Raw genomic sequence first — 21,301 nt, forward strand, 5'->3', positions numbered from 1 at the left:
CTAGCGGGCACGAGGTACCGGTCATCAATACAGACCTCTCGGTTCAACAGCATGAGCAGTTAAACAAACTCCTCTATGAACATTCACAGATATTCTCTCTGGTACCCGGAAGAACCAAGCTGGTACACCATCAGATCATAACCCCTCCGGGCAAAATAGTGCGGTTACGACCTTATCGTATCCCCGAAGCTAGGAAGACCCTAGTAGAAAGTGAAATAAAGAAAATGCTAGACCTAGATATTATAGAACCTTCTCAAAGCCCCTGGTGTTCACCTGTGGTATTGGTGCCCAAACCGGATGGGTCTATACGTTTTTGTATTGACTTTAGACAAGTCAATTCCATCTCCCAGTTTGATACATATCCGCTTCCAAGAGTAGACGAACTTTTAGAGAAATTGGGGAAGGCCAAATACATGTCTACTCTCGATTTAACAAAAGGCTACTGGCAGATCCCCCTTGCCCCAGAAGATAGAGAAAAAACGGCCTTTGTTACCCCCTCCGGACTGTATCATTTTAATGTTCTCCCTTTTGGGTTGCATGGGGCACCCGCCACCTTCCAACGCCTAATTGACACAATTCTACGACCTCATACCAGTTATGCTGCCGCATATCTGGATGACATCGTCATATTTAGTGAGACATGGGAAGACCATTTAACACACATAGGTAGAATCTTTACCGCATTACGAAGGACTGGTCTGACAGCCAATCCATCTAAGAGTCGACTGGCCTTTAATGATATTTCTTACCTGGGCTATCACATAGGGAAAGGTGTACTAAGGCCCCAAATGAATAAAATTGAAGCCATTCTACGCATCAATGCTCCCACCTCGAAAAAGGAGGTCCGTTCCTTTTTAGGCCTGGTAGGATACTACCGACGGTTTATACCCCATTATTCCACCTTGGCCGCCCCCCTGACCGACCTTCTAAGAAAAGGACAACCCAAAACCATCACTAGACTAACCCCGGGGCAATATCATAGTTATCGTACCTTACAGAGATGCCTCACTACTCAACCAATCTTGAAATGTCCTGAGTTCAATAAGCCCTTCCATCTTCAAACGGATGCCTCCGACGTAGGATTGGGGGCCGTACTTTTTCAGAAAGATGAAGCCGAAGTAAATCATCCCGTGGTCTTTATTAGCCGTAAATTGTTTCCCAGAGAACAGAGATATCCCATTGTCGAGCGTGAGTGTCTTGCCATTAAATGGGCAATCGAGAGCCTACAATATTACCTTCTGGGAAGGTCCTTCCTACTGTATACGGATCATGCTCCCCTTACCTGGCTCTCGAGGTATAAAAACACCAACAATCGTATCCTGAGATGGTTTATCGAGCTTCAACCTTTCTCCTTTCAGGTTTGCCACCTCCCTGGTGATCTTATGGGTCAAGCCGACTATTTATCGCGATTCCCGGGACCTGTGGGACTCGACCAGCCCCATTCAAGTGAGGGGATGTGTAACCGGTCGTCTCCCGACGCCGGTTTTCAGGAAGACACGGAAACTGACAAGGAATACCCCGGGGCCGCCCGAGGATCTCTGGACGTCATGACGTCAAACGTCATGTACGTCAGAGAGGAAACCGGAAGAAAAACCGCCCACAGAGAGAGAGAGACGAACGCCAAGGGGGACGCCGACAGAAACGCCGACCGAGGCGCGAGAGACGCGACGGAGAGAATCCTGGGGAAAACCTCACGGGAAGGAGCCGAACGGGAAGACGCGCACCCGAACGAAGCACGTTCCCAACCAACGGGCGAGCCCCGCCGACGAAGAGAGACACTGAGGGAGCCTCCCGCCCCTGATCCAGCAAAGTCGGGAGACTACGAGGAAGCCGGCCGCGTCCCAGGAGGGGCGTGGCCTCCCGAGGTACGATCACCCCGTAAATGGGAGAGGGGTGCCGGGTGGTTCTTAGGGCTTTGGGGAAATAAGGGAAAAGGGCTCAGCTCCCCTAAGGGAGGGGAAATAGTGTAAAACGGGAGATAATACAACCTCTAACAGCACCGAACCCCATACCTAATTACCGCTTGACAGGTAGAGGAAAAGGGACTTCACAAGCGTACCTCGATATAGAGAAGGCACGAATAAAGTAGACCCCTCACTCCTACACTCCCGCCGACCCTCACCAACCTACTAAACCTAAACAACCCTTTACAAATATTTAATCTCCACTTACCTGTATTCTTTTCTTCTTTATTTTGGGAGCCTGGGCCGCTGACATACGGGAAGATCGGAACTCCTTAAAGCTGGACCAGACACCGCCCCGAACCTTATCAGAAGCCTAAAAGAGAAGATAAAACAAAAAGGGGACTTTTATTAAATTTTGTTGAAAGACTATATCAACCCTGTCATTTGGTGAAGATGATGAATTCACCCTAGACCCGGACCGAAATAAACTCCTTAAACCCTTGAGCACGCGTCTGTCGCCTTAATCCAATATCCCTTCAACCCGGGATAAAGAACCCATCACATGTATTAAAACATCTGTTTACAAATTTAAGTTCATCTTCAACCCAACCACCACAAAACTAACAAAACCACTACAAAATCGTTGCTTAGCATATGAATCCAGAAAAAGATCACACTGCAAAACAGATATTTTCTTACCTGTAGGTTAAGTTTTGCAGCTTGAAGAATTTTCTAGATTCACAAGCAACTCGCCCATCTCTGCCAGGAAGATGGAAGGAGATCAAAGACACAAGAAGAAGAAAAAAAAAAAAAAAAAAGAACAAAGTACAACTTCATAGGAAGCAGCAACTGGGGCATCAGTTGATGCCCAGCGACAACAGAAAACAAAAATAGGAGGACTACAAGAGAGGGTAGAATTCCCGACCCAACCATAGATGGCGGAGTAATGCACAGCATGGGAATCCAGAAAATGTTTCAATCTGTGTCAAAAGTGGTGCTGCAGGTCATTTGCCCAGGTTGGGAATCCTAATCCCCGTGCCTCGTCAGCTGGTGCTAAAGGCGTGCTCTCCTCTAATGATAAACCATCCCCAGACGTTGGCTGACCTGTTGACATTGTTGGGTTTTTCCATCAATGTGCCAAAGGCACACCTCACTGAAACGCTGCTTTTCCCTCTGCCTCAATGAGTCCAAGACATTTGGGACATAATCCAGATGTTTCACCCTGCTGCCTGGGTTTCAGATTTCTAGGCCTCTTGCATTCTGCTAGTGTACCACACCACATGGTACATGCGAGCTCTGCAGTAGGATTTTAGGTCTCAGTGGGCTCAATACCAAGGCAATCTATCTGATTCCATCCAGGTATCGAAGAGACTGTGAAAGGCCTGCAGTCGTTGCTGCTCGACCTCCATTGGACCAGCAGCAGACCGCTCTCTCCTACTCCATCCAGAGCCAACAGTCCTGCTGGATTCATTGTTGCTGGGTTGAGGTGCAGGTCAGAGGGCTCTGGTCTCAGGCATTAGCTTACCTCCACATCATTGTGCTTGAATTGTGAGTAATTAACTTGGCACTGAAGGCGTTCCTCCCATCAAGGTGGAACAGGTAAAGGTGCTCACTGTCAACATGACTCCCCTGCAACAAACCGGGTCATCTGATAGGAGACGGTACGCACCGGAGGTGGCCGAGCGCTCAGGTCATATCCCTGAATACGCAACATCTAGCAGGATTGTTGAACTCCGGGGAGGGTAAACTTACCCTCCTTTGCTTAGCAGATCACGAATGGCAATTAGACTAGAAGGTGGCACAGTGCAATGAAGAGAACCCTGCCTTGATCTGTTTGTCACTGCAGAGAACACACAATCAAAGCTTTTGCGTACTGGAGTTCCCAAGTCTGCTCTCTCTAGGAGACTACTTATGCCTACACTGGAGCTCTGGACTTCTGTATGCCTTTCCGCCCATTCCTATCCTGCCCAGAGTACTGAAAAAGATCAAGGGCTTGAGGCCCAGGACATCATAGGGGCCCCAGATTGGGTGAGCAGAATATGGTATCTTGAACTTCTAACCATGAGCATTTGTCCTCCGATCGAGCTGTTTCTTTGGAAGGCCCTCCTGTCGCAACAGCAATCTAGGTCCTGCACCTGAGTTTGCACAACTTACAGCTTCATGCATGGAGATTGAGGGGTGATAGTTGATGGCTTTCAATCTTCCTCACAAAAAGGTGGGTGTTATTCTGGCAGCCGTTTGTCCAGCTATGAAAACTGTATATGGAGGACGATAGAAGTTTATTGCTTGATTTTCATCCTTGCCCAAGGTAGTCACTCCCTTTTACATAGGGCAGTCCATCCCCCTGCCAGCTTTCTATGCGCACTGCCTCATCTCTTTAAGGAGTTAAAACAGCTTCACCATCTTGGCCCAGAAAGCTTCTCCGTTGATGTTCTCAGGAATAGTGAAAGGAAGACCAACTTTTTGGCAGCTTCTCCGGAGCCCAAGAAAGTAAAAGCTGTGCAGAAGAGAACTATCTCTCGATGGATTGTATTATACATCAAGATTTGCTATGGGCTTGCCAAACAGGGTGGTTGGCCCACTCAGCCAGAGCAAAGGTTATCACTGCGTTGGCGCACTGTGGGCTAGTCTTGGACATCTCCCATGCTGCAACGTAAGTGTCCCTCCACACAGTCACTAAGCTATTCTGCCTGGAAAGACAGTTACGGTGGGATTGTCCTTTTGCCCAGTCTATCCTGCAGGATTTCCTGGTGTGAGCCATACCAAAGACCCACCGCCTGGGGAGATGTACTCCTTTGGTATCTATTCACAAACTGAGGAATTTGCAGTTAAAAGTCTCTATTAAAAGAACATGTTATTTATCTTCGATAAGGAAAGAGACAAAAACATTTTTTACCAAAGCGTAAAGGAAAAGTGAGGGAAAATAATGTTGTTGTAGCTAGACAGACTGAAACATCAACAAGGTGTGAAAGACGTAGGTCCCGTTCTCACTGTTCCACTAAAAGCTAGCTATACTGGCCGATCGATGAGCCCATAATAAAGGCGAAACCCGGTCCTGGGTTTTCTTGTATTCCGGTTAAAGAAGGACCTGGCCTGGCAGTTCCGGCTGGACTGTTCCCATGAGGAGAGGGGTTAAGGCTGATTTGCATATGGCTGGCTCCAAACTGAGGTGGCATGGTGGGTGAAAAACAATGGAATGGGATGTGGTCCGAGTGATCGCCAGTGGCTGCGTTTAATTCAAGCATTCCATCCATCACTTTGTTTTTGGATGCCCTTAGTGTGAGGGGCATACCCAGATATAGGTCCCCTGCTCACTGTGCTATTGGAATCTAGCTCTAACTGACAGATACGCTCAAAATAGGAGTAAAACTGGTCCTGGGCTGCTTTCATTCTGGTTCAAGGAGGACTTAGCCTGATAGTTCGAGCTGCACGGTTCCCATGATGAGAGAAGGGTGAAGGCTGATTTGCATATGTCTGGGTCCAATCTGAGGTGGCATGGTGGGCAAAAAACAATGGATTGTGATTGCTAGTGGCGGAGATTAATTCAAGCATTCCATCTATTTTGGTAGCTTGGTAGACTATAGCCTTCAATGAATAGAAACCTGATACTGCTCTTTTAAGGAAGCATTCTCTACCTTTATCTCATCATTCCCTCTCAGTGACAGTTGCTCCTGTTCTTTTTTTCCAGCTCCCGACAACAGGGTCCTAGAACACTGTGGTCTGTATTTTTCTCCTTTTTCCCCTTGAAAAACCTTTCTGAACCTTTACATTTGTGATTCATCCAACTTCTTTTGAGATTACTAGTGTTTCCTGACAAACAATTATATTATAATTTTTCTTCACAAAATGCCTACTCTGTGAAGTGCCCCGTCTGTGGAAGGAAGAAGGCGCAGATGCACTTAGAGTATGTATTGTTTGCCTTCTCAAAAGTGATCTCCCAGAACACCACACATACTGCTGTAATATTTTGTCCAGGATGACATTAAAGGATAGTGAAAAATGAGAGTTAAACTGCCAAGAAGAACCAGCAGAGAGACCTGAATGAATTTCCGAGAGATATTTAAGAGTGTTGAGAGGGAGGGCTCATTGTAGCACTCCACACTCTCCCACTAACCTTTTCTTTAAACTCCCCGAGAAGGAGAGAAACAGCTATGCTCTCGGTTAAAGTCTGACATGGAGGACTGACAGTGGAAAATGCTTAACTTCTAGGGCTGGATTCTGTACATCGATTGACCTCAATAGCCATCTCAACAATGAAGCATGACTCAACATCCAAACATCACTTGACCTCAAAATAATATGTCAAGAAAATCGTTTTCATTTGTCAGCAGTCTGAATGTTTTACTTGAAGAAAAGGAAGGTGCTTTAGATTTCATACTCTGTCTACTTTAGGGCCGACTCCCTAAGTCACAAGGTTACATCATCGATGTAGATGACACCATCTTGCAGGCATTGCGCTTATAGTGCATTTGGCTCTTCAACTGCTAGGCTTCCTACAGTGCTGCAACCTGTAATGATTCCTCCTGTACCATCATTGAAAGCAGCTCCAATGAGATGCCTCCCGAGGGTATCACCAAAGTGGAAATCATGTTCACTGTTCCAGACATTCAAGACATTCTAGAAGATATTCCAAAGCACAAGGATCTTATACCTGATGTTACGTACGTACTTAGACTTCATTGGTTTGTAGACACTCTCCTACCCTTCTTGAATCACCTCTGAAAGCTCTTCTAAAAAGAGCTGCCTACCATAACATTCCGATAACTACTCTACCACATCTACTGCTGTCCTCTTTGAGACCTTTCATCACAATCAAATCAATTGCGTCCTCTAGTGCCAGGTTTATTGCAATTAACAAATGACCTTTTCCTAATTGCTGATTCAGCTAAATCTTCTCCTCCTACATTGCCGGTGTATAAGCCCCCATAGCAACATCATGCGTTTTCCTGCTTTGACATATCATTCAACTCAATCACAATTCCAGCCACAACAAATACCATGCTCCAGTTATGGCACATTCACATGGGATTCATTGAAACTGCACAAAAAATCTCCCTGAAATGGCAAGACTTTAAAGTCTTCAATGAGGAAATGATAGTGTTAACTGAGGTGATTAGTGCTGATGTTGATTCTTCAAATCTGATCTTCATTGACATTTCTCATTGTCTTGTCAGGGAACGTATTATGGACCATCCGGTCCTTGCACCTGTAGCATAAAAACCTTCTTTTGCATCCACACTGTGTTTGGCTCACACTGCTGTGAGGTGATACAGTGCATGAAAGGATCTGAGCCTAGAGAAAAGACAGTCCTACTACAAATCTTTGAACACTGTTATTCAGAACAGTGGCTTTAAACTCCTCGATGATTCCAGCAATACCATCAGCAGCATCAGAACCCATGCTCCCAACCAGGAAGGCAGAGAAAGGAAGAAGTGATCAGCATTGTCAACAGCTGCAGGAACACCTCCTCCAACCCATTAATCACTCTCTTCCTCTCTCCTATCCTTCTTGTTACTCCGATAGCAGAATGCATGTGAACCTTCTTGAAGAGTCTCGAAAAATCACAATAGACACATTAGTACTAAACATTTACGATGGCTATGCTTCGAGGGCCATGTTATATCCACCAGCTATTCCTCTAAAATAATTTGTGCTTATTACAACGAGATAAGCATCAACACAGAGATGACAGGCTTCTAGAGAAGCAAGCTGTGGAATGGGCCCATCATTCTCAAAATAGAAGGGCGGTTTATTTCATTGCTTTCTGATCTGCTAAAAAGTGACAGAACAGTTCATGCCAGTCCTTAACTTATAACTGGTGAGCACATGGATAAAAAAGAGAACATCTGAATGTTCGGATTCCATCACGTTCATTTGCATCTCTATCAAGGAAACTATATGTACTCTATAGACCTTTGGGATACTTTCATATTCTAGTAGCAGAGAAACACCAAAAACTGATGAGGTTTTTTGTCAGATGTGACATTACCAATACTGATCTAAGTTTTGACACCTCAGGAAGTTATTCTACGTTTCCAAAAGTCTTTAGCAACTTTGAATACACTTGGTATGTAGCAAGCTCCCGTTCAGTTTATTCAAGTCCCGAGAGCAGTGCTGGACTCGCTGGCAATAAAGGTGTATCATTTGAAGGTGCAACTATCTTATCTTCATCTTCGTTTCCTTAATAAATTTAAAAAATGGTTTTCCATCAGTAAGAAGAACACCATGTCTTTGGGAACGCACTGTGGTTCTTTCAGAATGTATGTATCCCCTATTTGAACCAATACATTAAGAGTCCTTAAAACACACATTAGGGGATGCTGCTTTCTTAGTCGCAATTACATCAATAAGGTCAGCAAAATTCAAAACCCTATTCTCCCATTAGCCCTATGATAGTAATCTACAGCAAGGTAGTCAAAAGTACTTATCTAGGACTAATCCACAAAGTAATTTCTCTTACTCATGTTAATTTGACCTTTTCTCTCTCCCACAATCTTTCAGAATACTGCCTGTCTTACAGAAATGTCAGTACACATACCTCATGAAAGGAGGGTTTTCAGATTCTTTCTTGATAAGACATAGGACATCTGTCGAGCAAGTCTGTAATTATGAACTATGGGCTTATTCATATAGGTTTAACCACTTCAAACAGCCTATCTTCAGATGGATTGTCTTCTTTCTTATATAGTATTTTGCTACCAAAAAATAAATTAATGGATTTCCCTGAATCCCATTCTGCTAGAACTAACGGTGATGCTACTTCTGCCTTCTCATACCTGTGATCTGTGTGGGTCAGCTACCTTGAAATCATTCCACAAGCTCACAAGACATTATTGTTTTGTTTTTTTACGATTTCAAGGAGAATACACAGCAGGGTCAGGCTACCTTGAGGAATCTCTTAGGTTTGTTTATAATGTTTATTTTTTCTTCCACCACTTGGTACTTGAGATTGGCTTGCTATATTTCTTATCAGTGGAAATCCCCTGAAGAAGAAGGAAATGTGATTTAGCTGTAATCGGTTTTTCTGAGACCCAACCAAGAAACTAAACCTTCTGATTGCCTGGAGAAGAGTGAAAACATCATTAGCGATAATTACGGTGACAAATTGGGGACCTGATAAAGTAGAAGAGTGTTCAAGTTATTCAATAATAGGCAAGTGTGCTGTATGAGATAAGCCAAAAACATAAGAGGTGTTCTGTTCTTTAGTCAGATTTCTGTGCTGCTGTAAATTTCATCCACAGAAATCTGCCTAAAGAATAGAAGTTACCGTTGTACCAATTGCAATTTGTGAAGTAAAGAATGCTCATACTCTGACATTCAAAGTATGTCTTGAATTTCTAGTTCATGGGAGGCTGTACAACAGCTTTCAACATGTACTCAAATCTGCATAGATAGCTAATGCTCCATAGATGTTTGGATACCGCTAAAGGTACTGGAGAAGTGGATCAGACCTTTTGTCTAGAGATTTCTTTTGCTTATGTTTAAGCTCCTGTGAATTATATCATGGCCCTCATTCCAAGTTTGGCGGGCGCCAAGCGGGAACCGCCAATTGGCCGCTCCGCGGTCAAAAGACCGCGGGAGCCATTTTGACTTTCCCGCTGGGCTGGCGGGCGCCCGCCAAGGGAGCGCCTGCCGGCCCAGCGGGAAAGGGCCTGCAACACAGAAGCCGGCTCCGAATGGAGCCGGCTGTGTTGCAGGTGTGCGACGGGTGCAGTTGCACCCGTCGCGCTTTTCACTGTCTGCTAAGCAGACAATGAAAAGCATACTGGGGCCCTGTTAGGGGGCCCCTGCACTGCCCATGCCAGTGGCATGGGCAGTGCAGGGGCCCCAGGACACCCGTTCCCGCCATCCTGTTTCTGGCGGTGAAAACGTCCAGAAACAGGCTGGCGGAGCAGCGCCGCCATGGAGGATTAGCCCAGCCGGGGCTAATCCGGCGGGAAACCGCCGGACCCGGTTTTCCGACCGCGGCTTTACAGCCGCGGTCGGAATGGGCAGGGAAGCACCGCCAGCCTGTTGGCAGTGCTTCCATCATTTTAGCCCTGGCGGTCGCGGACCGCCAGGGTTAGAATGACCCCCATAGTGTACAAAAAAACATCTTTGTATTTAGATGATGGAAAGAGCTAGTTAAGATCATTTGTCAACACAGAAAGATCCTAGGACTAAGTGCATGATTTAGTTGTTTGCAATAGCATGTCAACCGCTACTTTTTTGACAGAAACCCCTGCTTGACGGTCCGCCCACCAGATTTAAATGTTGGCGGTCCATAGACTATAACCTGCCCAAGCCCCGCCGACTCTGTCAAGGATTCCCATCCAGTGCCACGGCTCAGTAGGAGATAGTGGCTGACAGTGGGACTCCTGCCACTCTCCCTGCTATGCAGATTTGGATACGCCTAACCATCAAGCAATATATGGCGGTCCAACCTCTAATTCTGATTTGGCGGATTGGGGGGGAAAGGGGGAAGGGGTGAAAACTCACCTTTTTTCCCCATTCTAATTCCATTTCCAGCTGGACACGAGAGGACAACACTCTCCGTTGCTGCTGCCACTGTACCACAGAGAAAACACAAACCCCCTGCCCCCAGCGGTGGAATAGCAATGGATGCAATTGTGTATGTGGTGTGTTGTCATGTGTGATGCAGGGGGACACATGTCAAAGGTACAATGTGTGTGTGCATAACTTAACTCTATTCCATAGCCAATGCCATTGTCCAATGTCCATTTGGTGCAGTGTCAGAAAACCGCCGCCAGTACACCATCTGCAGAACTTGTATTATCTAAATATGGTGAGCGGAACACCCTTGACTTGATGATGTTCTCGGCGCCTCTGCCGCCGTGGTTTGGCAGTGATAGCGCCAAGATCTAAATCAGGCCCTATGTCGTGAGGAAAGTCCACTTGCAGAGAGTTTGACACTTTTCTGTCTGGACACTAAGAAATTGACCAAGTAACTTGAACAGGAAGACAACGTGGAAAGTTCTGTCATGTTGGCGCCAAACCTCAACCAGATGTAGTGTTTCTGAGTGGACTCATAGGTGTTTGAAATGTGTCATAAGAGTGTTATGAGCTGTGGATGTGAAAGTGAACAGCCTCAGTCTCTTGTAGATGCACAGTTGTAGTGAGTTGAATTTTTTGGTTGTGTGTTATAAAACAACTTTATTACTTTTAGCTTTTCCAAGCCTTTGCGCTAATGTGGTGGTATGTGGTCTTTTGAACCATATATTATTCAGAGAAAAATGAAAGCCATGCAATAAGCCAGTGAGAAAAAGGTATTTTTTTGACCTGAAAGACAAGAGAAGATGTGTTCAGAGATATTGTGCTTATTTACTTGCCTACTTGTATACAATTTTACTTGTGACATGGTTCCATGCAGGTACAAAAGCTGCAAGTCATGTCTGGCACGGATATTTCAGCAAAACTGCATTGGTGTATCGCTCACATCTCTTCTGTTTTGCCTGTTCTCCTAATATTTTAACTTTTGCATTTTGTCACCTGATTGCTGGATATTTGGTCCACTTTGTACATATTATCTTTATATCCTAGATATGACCCCCTGTATGTCGCCACTACCGCATGATAATGCTCTGATTGAGAAACCAGGATTGGGTCAGATAGAAGAAGAGAATGAAGGTGTTGGATTCAAAGCATTGTCAGGTGAGCTCTAGAGTTCATCTTCCATAGCCCCTCCCTTCACTCCTACCAGCTTTTTCCTTGAGCCGTGCTGACTTTTTAAGGCCTTCTAACTCATTGTGTCGAACAATTACCTTTCTTTTTTCCCTGGTGACCTCATCACCCTGCAAATAACTGATAAATAAGCATGTATTTTAATCTTTTAAATGTATTTTATCTCTTTGGTAGCATTTAGACATCTTGAAAAATAGACATGCTTGAATCAGACATGCTTTTCTTATGCAGACGTGGAAGAATATTTTCACCTGAATCTTTCTTTACAGATGTTTGATGGTTTGTGCCTTGATTAATTGCCCAGACTACAGTGGAGGTTGTGCAATAAAAATGTTTCAGGAAAATGTCTCAGTACTTTTTGTGTTTTGCACCATGTTTTGCACACCCTACGTCTGTGAGGAGAATGCAATGAAATGCGCTCTTGCAGCAATTCCATGAAAACATTTTAGGACATCAAAAAAATGGGAGTGCTTGGAATGACATTAAAATTTGGCCGTGCTTCCTCCAGTATTCTGATTGACAAGGGTAAGACTGGAACTGTATAGAGCATGTATCTGTCATCCTTTCTTCCTCACCTAACAATGTGATCCACTTCATGAAGAGGGACATGACTTTCCAATAGTAAAGTGTATTTTAAGCTGGTTTGGGGTGTAATATGCGACTCCTTTGGGAGTCAAGGTCTGCCTTTGTGCACAACAGTTTCTAAGGTTGTGTCTTGCCCCAATGGTTGAGGATTGTTCTCATGGACCTAGGAGTTTTCTTTGTTCACGGTCCCGCCAGATTTGACTCTAAAGGATGTACCTCCTCTTGCCCGCTTCTGAAGACATTCTCAGGTCTTTGCGTGTGCTGAGTTAGTGGTGCCTTGGATAGGTCTGCCTGCTCTGCCCCAACATCGAAAAAGTCCTGTTCTTGGAAAATACCTGAAGCATCCAAAAGCAAACTACTCTGCATCTTCAAGTGTGCTCCCATGTCTTTCTTTTCATAACCACAGCTTCTTCTTGCACCAGAAGGAGAGACCGAAATTGCACATTGTTCAGGAGAGAGCCAGAGGTTACAGGCCTCGAGGTGTTAAGCCCGTAGGTATTTTGCATTACACTATGGTCAGAATTGAAAGGAAATCTTCTTTATCTGCAGACATTTTCCGAGGCTAAGTCCACAGAAACCGAAAGAAGATCAGATCGAGCTGTGTGCATCACGTCATCAAGCCAATTGTGTGGCTTTGAAGTCTAGACATCAAACACAGTTGTTTTTTTCTTTAATTGGTAGAACTGAATGAAGGAGCACCTGAAGTCACAGTTAGTAAAGATGTCTGTGTCAGAGCCATAGCATACCAGGTCAGAACCAGATGACAGTAAAAAAATAATCTAAGGATGAACTTAAGGAGGAGTCACTTCACTTAAGGTGACTTAAAGCTTCTTCAAAGAAACTTGTAATGTTTGAGGCAATTCTAAATTGTAGGAGCATGCAAAAGCAAGGGTATCTACAGCCACGAGTGATACCTATATGTATATTTTGACCAGTGTGTTACCAGAAAAATGGTGCTACATAGCAAATCTAATAACAAGGCCCACATAAGCATGCCGTTATTAAACCCATTCCTTTCAAATTTGTGACCAGATTATTGGTGAAGAATAGAGGGTGTACCTTATGGATGGGGAAGTAGACCCATATGATCAGCCCACAGGTGCAGGGGGCAGTGAGAACCCATGGAAAGTTAGTGTTAATTTCCCTTTCTCAGAAGGATTATGTTCTTGAGGCAAATCATCCCCCCAGTTTACACTACAGCACACCATGGTGTTAAACAGAGAGCATTTGTTGGAGACCCATCTAAGACTCAACCTAGTGTTAAGTTATACCTGTCCTTAAAGGGTGTGCTGAAGTCGACCCCTGCCAATTTTAAAGACCCAATCAGAGCCAAGGTGATTACACCCCACGTAGAGACGAAGAATAAATCTTATCCCAATGGCCCACTTGACATCGGGGGCCAGATTACCCCAGACTCTCTGGTTGTACACTCTGCCAGAAAGTGAACCTCAGCCCAGGCTGGAGGGGACTCTCTGCCCCTGCTTAAAGAAAGTGACTGTATTGATGCTGCATGGAAGCGGGTAGCGGTAGTTGCTGCGGCGTAGTGGTGTATTGCAAAGTCTCCTGCATTACTGCCACATTATGACCGGTTTCATTGGGAGGATATAGAGACACTTGTGCAGCACCTCCCTATAATAATATTGTGAAGTTGGTGACTGGAGCGAAAATCATCTCTAAGGCAAACACGCTGTGCCTAAGACTCTGGAGACAGTACCTCCCACAGTATTAACACTAGTGTCTTGTTCCATTGACATGCTTGGCTTCACATGTCAGGATTTAAACTAGAGGATCAGGAACACCTCCTCAACATTCCATTTGATAGGGAGAATCTTTTTGATCCTTGAGGTGGATGAATTGTTGAAAAAAATAAAAAACAGTGCTCATATCACAAATTTCATGGGACCCTCATTCCAAAACTTCGAGGGGCAGTGAAAACTGCACCAGGTCACAAATGTAGCAGCAGCAGAATTTTCATGACCCCATAGGCCAGCAGGGGATATTCGAGGGAGCTACAAAAGCAATAATGATAGAGGTAGGAGTAGGCTTAGTGGTAGGGGTAGCGTGGCTCCAGAAAGGAAGCATCTGCCCCAAGCAGTAGTACCCCTTGGGTCACAGCAGCCACTAGGGTGTTCACCAAGTGTTTGGCTCATCTGTGAAGCGCAGGATTCCACATCTTTCCTTATCGTGAACACTGGCTGATCAAGAGCAGCAGTAGGAAGCAATGTCTAGCACACACTTAAACAGCGCTCAACCCTATACACCGTTTAGGTGTTCCGGTAAATGCAAATATATCCCACCTATAACCTGAGCGAATCCAACTGGTTTTCGGATTAGTCCTAAACACTCACAGGGAAGGCATACACCAACTAGTGGAGGTTGATGCCATTTCAACAGCTGCTGCCTATCATTCAGTGTACTCGCTTGTTAACAATAAGAACTGCAAGGAAATTGCTCTGGTTAATAGCATCATCCATAACATTTGTACCATACACCAGATTGCACATGCTCCGCTTGCAAAAATACCTCACCAGCTAATGGCAGAAATACCCTGCAATGGTATTCATGATGGGTTGTAAGGGGATTCTTACCCATAGATTGTCTGTGGTATGCTTCGCCATCGAGTCCATCATCCAGAATCATAGTATGTCTGGATGGGGCCAGCCTCGCCGAGGGACCTTTTGATATTGTTAGGGACCAAGAATGGAATAAAATTGCTTAGGAAAATTAGCCCTGATGGCACTTTTATTAGTGATTCACAATTTGTAATCTTCAAAACTCAACAGGCACACATTCATATTTATATATGTTTGAACCCCTGGATGGGCTTGTTGAGGCACCGTATTGGACCAAGGGTGAGCTGGCCTAATAATCACACCTTCTTCGAAGATCCGTGCTCGCTTGTACACCAGTCTTCTTCCATTCACCCCTTATGGACCCACTAAGCAGGATGCAGCAACCGGTCCACAATTGGGAACTCTACCTGCAAATCCTACAAATGTATTTTCACGAATGGCGAGCTGATAGAGACTTCTAGTTGCAGATTCGCTACCTTAGAATTTCCTCCAGGCTTCAGTCTGGAGATTTTGCCTCGAGCAGTACCCTTGTGTGCCATTGTTCGACTCCATGATAGTCATTGGCATTGTGGTTGCTGGATATGACGTAACAATCATATAAAGGCACCACACCAGTGCACTGACATCAGTTCTTTTCTTTCCACGCCAGCTTGGCCTTTCAACTTTTTGTTGAACTTTTTTGACTTCTGGTGCATCAATGTCATCTCATAAGACCATCTTCAAGCCCTGCGACTCCTGCCACTGCATAATGTCAGGGAGGGGCCACACCTGGTGTGTTTCTGGTGCCTGGAGCTCAACAGCAACCCAGAGTCATGCTCTGACTGCCAGGCCATGAACCCAAAGGCTTTGAAGGAGTAGTCCCTAAATCTGCCAGTGTCCGGCTTCACATCGCTCCCGGTCTCGGCTGAGAGGAAGGTCCAGAGACCGCTCACTGAGCCGTCACCACTCCTCCTCATCCCTCTCCAAATCGTCAGGTCATTCAGGTAAGCACAAGAAGAAGTCGAAGAAGTCAAATAAGCCACAAGCGTTCTTCAACTTCACTCCCTCGGTCAGATGACACGACGCGTAAAAAGGCGCATCCTCGTTCTAGGCCTCTGTCGGCTCTGCGCATACCCGAGTTTCCGGGAGCCGGAGCCAACCCTGCTCGACTGAAGGAATTTTACAAGGCCATGCACCTCATTTTTGGGCAGTCCGGTCCTGTCGGGAAATCTTCGGGCCCTGCAGGTTGGAAGGAGCCCCTTAGGGCTCTGCGCCGGCAGCTTTGGCCTCTGCTCCAAGGGTCCCCCAAGGATCCACTTCCTGCTCCAGACTAGTGTCGGTTGTACCCTTTCGACGCTCCTGACATCGCCTGGACCTGCGGGCGTCATCAATCCTATACTCATCGCCAACACTGAGCCGGAGCATTGTTGCTGGATTCTGACTTCGGCAGGGACCTTGGCCCCTAGATCAGATGCTGACCCTTATTCTTATGGGGATGAACTCGGTGAGAGTATGGAGGGGGGGTCGCTGGACCCTTTAGAATTCCAGTTGGAAGACCCTATGGACTGGGCTTAGGAACTAGGTGAAGCCAGAGGTCTGGATACCTTCCCTGACAATAGTATGATTTCTCCCCCTACCATGGCTCAGGAGGAAGGGGCGTACTATTCAGTGGTGGTGCGGAGAGCGGCCAAGCTCTTGGGCCTCGAGCTGCCTTCAGGAGCTGTCAGGGCCAATCTCCTGAAGCCCTCACTCATGTTCTGCTGGGGACCTGGTCCACCCCCAGCACAGGGGCTCATGTTAATAGGACAATGGCCCTCGACCTGCGCCTAACGACCTGGCTTTCCTGTCCCAAAACCCCACCCTTGAGCTTGGTCATTTAAGCTTCAACATCCCTTCTGCTCCTCTGGGTAAGGAGTCAAAGAGATTGGACCACCTTGAAAAGAAGATGTTTTCATCTTCCAGCCTAGCATTGTGATCCGTGATCACTGCCTGCCTTTTGGGCTGTGTAGGAAACTGGCCCCTTGTTGCAGTACTCCTCCACTTTTTGCCTGATATCTGATGCTAACCCTAAAACTGTGCCATTATTTCCACAATTGGCACACCCCTGGCACACAGATAAGTCCCTTGTACAGGGTACCAGTGGTACGAAGGGCCCTGTGGCCAGGGAGGGCCCCTAAGGGCTGCAGCATGTATTATGCCACCCTAAGGAACCCCTCACCTAACATATGCACACTGCCATTGCAGCTTGTGTGTGCTGGTTGGGAGAAAAAGGTAAAATCAACATGGCATCCCTCTCTGGGTGTCATGCCCACAAACCACTGTTTGTGGCATAGGTAAGCCAACCCTCTATCAGGCCTTACAACCCTAAGGCAGGGTGCATTATACCACAGGTGAGGGCATAGCTGCATGAGCAATATGTCCCTACATTGTCTAAGTCCATTCTTAGACTTTGTAAGTGCATTGTGGCCATATTGAGCACATAGGCTGGGAGTTTGTCATTGCGAACTCCACAGCTCCTTGATGGCTTCAGTGAGGACTGGGAAGTTTGGTATCAAATTTCTCCGCTCAATAAACCTTCTGTATTGTACCCACCTGTAGGAAAATGGCTCCCTGTTGCAGTTACCCCCCACTTTTGCCTGATATTGATGCTGACTTCACTGAGAGTGTGCTGGGACGCTACTATCCAGGCCCCAGCACCAGTGTTCTTTCACTAAAAATGTATCATTGTATCCACAATTGGAACACCCCTGGCACACAGATAAGTCACTTGAAAAAGGTACTTGTGCTACCAAGGGCCCTGTGACCAGGGAATGTTCCTAAGGGCTGCAGCATGTGTTGTGCCACCCTAAGGGACCCCTCACCTAACACATGCACACTGCCATTGCAGATTGTGTGTGTTGGTGGGGAGAAAAAGACCAAGTCGACATGACACCCCTCTCAGGGTGCCATGCCCACAAACCACTGCCTATGGCATAGGCAAGTGACCCCTCTAGCATCCCCTTAGGATGTCATGCACACAAAATACTGCCTGTGGCATAGGTAAGTCACCCCTCTAACAGGCCTCCTTAAAGCCCTAAGGTAGGGTGCACTATACTACAGGTGAGGGCATAGCTGCATGAGCAATATGCCCCTACAGTGTCTAAGTCCATTCTTAGACATTGTAAGTACAGTGTGGCCATATTAAGAATATGGTCTGGGAGTTTGTCTAAACGAACTCCACAGCTCGATAATGTCTACACTGAATACTGGCAAGTTTGGTATCAAACCTCTCAGAATAATAAACCCACACTGATGCCAGTGCTGGGTTTATAAAAACAAATGCACACAGAGGGTATCTTAGAGATGCCCCCTGTATTTTACCCAATCCTTGAGTGCAGGACTGACTGGTCTGTGTCAGCCTGCCACTGAGACTAGTTTCTGACCCCATGGGGTGAGAGCCTTTGTGCTCTCTGAGGCCAGAAACAAAGCCTGCACTGGGTGGAGGTGCTTCACACCTCCCATTGCAGGACCTGGAACACCTAGCAGTGAGCCTCAAAGGCTCAGGCTTTGTGTTACAATGGCCCAGGGCACTCCAGCTAGTGGAAATGCCCCCCCCCCCCCCTTCACCCCTCCCCCTCTGGGGACAGCCCCCACTTTTGGCAGCAAGCCCAGAGGAGATAATGAGAAAAACAAGGAGGAGTCACCCTCCAGTCAGGACAGCCCCTAAGGTGTCCTGTGATTAGGTGACCCCTGCCTTAGGAAATCCTCCATCTTGTTTTGGAGGATTCCCCCCAATAGGAATAGGGATGAGCCCCCCCTCCCCATAGGGAGGAGACACAAAAAAGGTGTAGCCACCCTCAAGGACAGTAGCCCTTGGCTACTGCCCTCAGACCTATAACACACCCCTAAAATTGAGTATTTAGGGGCGACCCTGAACCCAGGAAATCTGATTCCTGCAACCTACAACAAGAAGAAGGACTGCTGACCTGAAAGCCCCGCAGAGACGACGGAGACACCAACTGACTTGGCCCCAGCCCTACCGACCTGTCTCCAGACTCAAAGAACCTGCGACGCATCCAGTGGGACCAGCCACCTCTGAGGACTCAGAGGACTGACCTACACCTGAAGGACCAAGAACACCCGGAGGACAGCGGCTCTGTCCAGAAACAGTAACAAAACTGCAACAAAGAGGCAACTTTAAAGAGACTCTCACTTCCCGCCAGAAGCGTGAGTCTTCACACTCTGCACCTGACGCCCCCGGCTCGAGTCCAGGACAACCAACACCACAGAGAGGACTCCCAGGCAACTCCAACGGCGTGGACACGCTGAGTCGACCTCCCTGCACCCCCACAGTGATGCCTGCATAGAGGATCCAGAGGCTCCCCCTGACCGCGACTGCCTGGTAACCAAGGAACCTGAGGCCTGGACCAAGCACTGCACCCGCAGCCCCCAGGACCGAGAGGAATCTCCTACCAGTACAAAATTGACCAGCAGGTGGCCCCTATCTTAGCCCAGTCGGTGGCTGGCCTGAGAAAGCCCCCCTGTGGCCTGCCTGCATCGCCAGAGTGACCCCCGGGTCCCTCAATTGCTTTCAATAGCAAACCTGATGCCTACTTTGCACACTGCATCCGGCCACCCCTGTGCCACTGAGGGTGTGTTTTGTGTGCTTGTGTGTGCCCCACCACCTCCCAGTGCTCTACAAAAAACCCCTAGTCTGCTCTCCAAGGACGCAGGTACTTACCTGCTAGCAGACTGGAACCGGAGCACCCCTCTTCTCCATAGGCACCTATGTGTTATGGGCCCTCCTTTGACCTCTGCACCTGACCGGCCCTGTGTTGCTGGTGCTGTGGCGTTGGGGTTGCCTTGAACCCCCAACGGTGGGCTGCCTATGCCCAGGAGACTGACTGTGTAAGTGCTTTACTTACCTGAGAAACAACCCAAATCTTACCTCCCCCCAGGAACTGTTGATTTTTGCAGTGTCCACTTAAAAATAGCTTATTGCCATTTTAACCAAAACTGTGTGTACTACTGTTTTAAATCAAAGTTCTATACTTACCTGTGTAAAGTACCTTGCATTTTATGTACTTACCTAAGATCTTGAATCTTGTGGTTCTAAAATAAATGAAGAAAATATATTTTTCTATATAAAAACCTATTGGCCTGGAGTTAAGTCTTTGAGTGTGTGTTCCTCATTTATTGCCTGTGTGTGTACAACAAGTGCTTAACACTACCCTCTGATAAGCCTACTGCTTGACCACACTACCTCAAAATAGAGTATTGATATTATCAAATTTTTCCACTATCAACCTCTTAGGGGAACCTGAACTATGTGCACACTATCTCTCACTTTGAGATGTAGATACAGAGCTAACTTCCTACACCACCTAACTAGTGTGTGGCTGAACGGTCTGTGCCAGCCTGCCACTATCAGACAAGTTTCTGACCAATAGGGTGAGAGTCTTTGTGGTCAGGAATAAAGCCTGCTCTGGCTAGAGGTGCTTCACACCTCTCCCCTTCAGGAACTGCAAAACTTGTTGGCGAACCTCAATGGCCCCCGCCTCATGTTACACTGCTCCAGGGCACTCCAGCTAGTAGAGATGTCCGGACCAGGTCCAACATTTGGCAGCAGGTCTTGCGTGAAAATTAGGAAAAACAAAGAGGAGTGATCACTTCAGCTCGGACTACACTTAGGGTGCCCAGAGCTGAAGTGATCCCTTCCTGGCAGAATCCTACATCTTACTTAGGAGTATGCCAGCCAGTAGGGTTACGAATATGCCCCTCTCCAAAGGGAGTGGGCGCTAAGAGGGTGTAGCCACCCTCAGGGACAGTAGCCATTGGCTACTGCCTCTGAACCCTATAACACTCCTAAATCTAGTATTTAGGGGCAGCCTTGAACCTTGCTCTTTGGTTTTCTGGTGACCTGAAGAAAGAAGGACTAAAAAGCTGACCCCAGCAGTGAAGACTCAAGATAGCAACTAACTTGGCCCCAGCCCTACCGACCGGTCTGCAGCTGCAAGACTCCTGCTACTAAAAAACGATGCAGCCTGCAGGACCAGCTACCTCTACAAACCCCCAGAGGACTGCCTGCCCAGCAGAGGACCAAGAGCTCCTGAGGTCAGCGGCCCTGTCCAGAAGAAGCCTTCCAACAGGAATCCAGAGTCTCCCCAGATCAGCACATCGTATTATCTACTTTAGCCTCTGTCAAGCCTCTGGGGAACCCCTGGACTCTGTGGACACTATAACTAATTTTGGGATAGTATATACAGAGCCAGCTTCCTACAGACCGTTCCACTCATACTTTATGGGACACGGTCGCGCAAGTGCTGCCACAGGTCCCAGAGGCGGCCCAGGTCATTCTCTCTCAGGCTATTGCTGATGGGAGAGAGGCAGCCAAGTTCACAATCTGATGTGGGCTAGATACGACCGACTCTCTGGGCAGATTGGTTGCTTTGATGGTGGCCTTGAGGCGCCATGCGTTATTATGAACATCTTGCTTTTTAGGGGATGTTTAATCTACTCTGATGGACATCCCCTTTGATGGCACCCATCTTTTTGAAGATAAAGCAGTCTCAGCGCCTTAGGGTTTAAGAAGACTGGCCA

The 21,301-nt window shown here is 46.8% G+C and overlaps 1 protein-coding gene across 2 annotated transcripts in view; it reads left to right on the forward strand.

The window, feature by feature from the left end:
• Positions 1–21,301, forward strand: part of NBR1 (NBR1 autophagy cargo receptor) — a 751,844-nt gene that overhangs the window by 297,884 nt on the left and 432,659 nt on the right. For both annotated transcript variants that reach the window (XM_069237768.1, XM_069237769.1), the window contains exon 15: positions 11,445–11,555. In XM_069237768.1, coding sequence (XP_069093869.1) covers positions 11,445–11,555 — 111 coding nt within the window. The remainder of the gene's footprint in view (positions 1–11,444; positions 11,556–21,301) is intronic.

The sequence above is a fragment of the Pleurodeles waltl genome, chromosome 6 (genome assembly GCF_031143425.1).
Source record: "Pleurodeles waltl isolate 20211129_DDA chromosome 6, aPleWal1.hap1.20221129, whole genome shotgun sequence".
In the NCBI taxonomy this organism is placed as follows: domain Eukaryota; kingdom Metazoa; phylum Chordata; class Amphibia; order Caudata; family Salamandridae; genus Pleurodeles; species Pleurodeles waltl.